This window comes from Zalophus californianus, chromosome 15 (assembly GCF_009762305.2).
Source record: "Zalophus californianus isolate mZalCal1 chromosome 15, mZalCal1.pri.v2, whole genome shotgun sequence".
NCBI lineage: Eukaryota > Metazoa > Chordata > Mammalia > Carnivora > Otariidae > Zalophus > Zalophus californianus.
In genome coordinates, this window is record NC_045609.1 from 13,914,881 (window position 1) to 13,916,760 (window position 1,880).

A 1,880-nucleotide genomic window follows, 5' to 3' on the forward strand; every position below is an offset into this window, starting at 1 on the left:
TTTTCCCGCACCGCTACGCCCAAGTTCTAAATTCTCCAGGAAGCTACGTGACTTCACCCTCAACCCAGGGCTGTGGTCATTTGCACTTGAAAGAAAACAAGCATTTTTAGTGATCTGGAAGCCAGCTCAGTTTATGATTCGCACACCTTAGAGCTTTCAGTTAGTGGAAACACCCCAATGGCGCTATCTCAATGCGTTGTTCCTGACTCATCAGAAGGAACAGTCCCGTGATGAAGGAAGCCAGAGTGTAACTTCTCTTGTATTCCTGCACCAACTTAAGCAGGCATTTTAGAACATGAAGCAATTTGAGAGAGTACCAACTGCGGCGGTCGGCGTCATGGCAGGGCAGGCGTTTAGAAAGTTTCTTCCCCTCTTTGACCGAGTTTTAGTTGAAAGGAGCGCAGCTGAAACTGTAACCAAAGGAGGTATTATGCTTCCAGAAAAATCTCAAGGAAAAGTGTTACAAGCAACAGTAGTAGCTGTTGGATCGGGCTCTAAAGGAAATGGTGGAGAGATTCAACCAGTTAGTGTGAAAGTTGGAGATAAAGTTCTTCTCCCAGAATATGGAGGCACCAAAGTAGTTCTAGATGACAAGGATTATTTCTTATTTAGAGATGGTGACATTCTCGGAAAGTATGTGGACTGAAATCATTATTAAAATGGCATGAAGTGAAGCTGCCCATTCCAGTGAAGTGAAATCTTTCATCATGTAAATAATTTTCATGTCTCTCTTTTATAATAAACTAATGGTATCCAAACTAATGATATCCAGTGTCTCTAAAATTCAGTTTTAGTGTACTGATACAAACATTAGTAAATAAAAATGCATAAATGAGTGGTTAAAAAAAAAAAAAAAGAACATGAAGCAATTTGAATACACCACCTTGTTTTTGAGTCACACACCTAAGATATTTTCGTATCGGAGATGCTTAAAGCACAACTTAGACGGGACGCAAAAACAGAGCCAGACGAGGGCCAAGTAAGAAACAGGAAACAAAATGTCTTATAATAACCACCTGGTCTGGACTATGGACTTGGTTGGAATTTTCAAACGAAAGGATCTTGTTTTTTTTGAAAGCCGTGTTGACAAACTGATACCGTATTTTTAGCATGCTGTGAATGGAAAGCATGCAAGATATGTGAACAATATATTTCCAAATATGACACATATTTATAAAACACAGTAAACGCATGACAGATTGAGTAGGATATGTGGAAAAATAACAGCTGTGCTACACCCTATTTCTTAGCAAATTCATACACAACAAATGACATTCGTGTCCCATGTTTTGCAAAATCTATTTTTTAAGCATTTTAGAAAAGGATGTAGGGAATGAAATTAAAAGTTTGCAAAAGAAAAAAAAAACAAGACGGATGTAAATTTAAGTGACATGTCATGTAATTAGCATGTAGAACACTAGAGAGGTTACCCCATTTTCCCCAGCATGCTGCCTTTTGATGGAAATGATAGTAAATGAAGCATTAGACGTGATTTGCATTTTAGGGTGGGCTAAAATGTCACATATAAGGGAAAACGTATAGAAAATTTCAGGATATAAAACAACCAGTATGTGTGCCAGTGATGTGAATATTCACTTAGATGGACTCAAACTGGTGCTGATCATGGTTTGTGGCATCGAAGACGAGACTGGGTTCTGAACTGAGAAAAATCTGACCAGAGACTCTTGGATTTGAATAGAGATCCATGCTATGTTCTAAAGCAGGGACTTACCCTGAGAAGCAGTGTTTTTAAGGAGAGAGTGTTAGCACCTATGAGTAGAGTGGTAACAAAGCAACCTCTAAGGGCAGTGATATGAATTCCTTATATTTGTAATATAGACATGTATGATTTACAAGTGAGTTTTCTCATTTTCAAATCC

General features: G+C 38.3%; 1 protein-coding gene across 1 annotated transcript; it reads left to right on the forward strand.

Moving 5' to 3' along the window:
• The first annotated feature begins 316 nt into the window (after positions 1-316).
• On the forward strand, positions 317-767 carry LOC118356310 (10 kDa heat shock protein, mitochondrial-like). Its single transcript, XM_035724095.1, has one exon. It carries the CDS (start codon positions 338-340, stop codon positions 644-646), a length of 309 nt encoding a protein of 102 aa, XP_035579988.1. The 5' UTR covers positions 317-337; the 3' UTR covers positions 647-767.
• Positions 768-1,880: the final 1,113 nt, after the last annotated feature.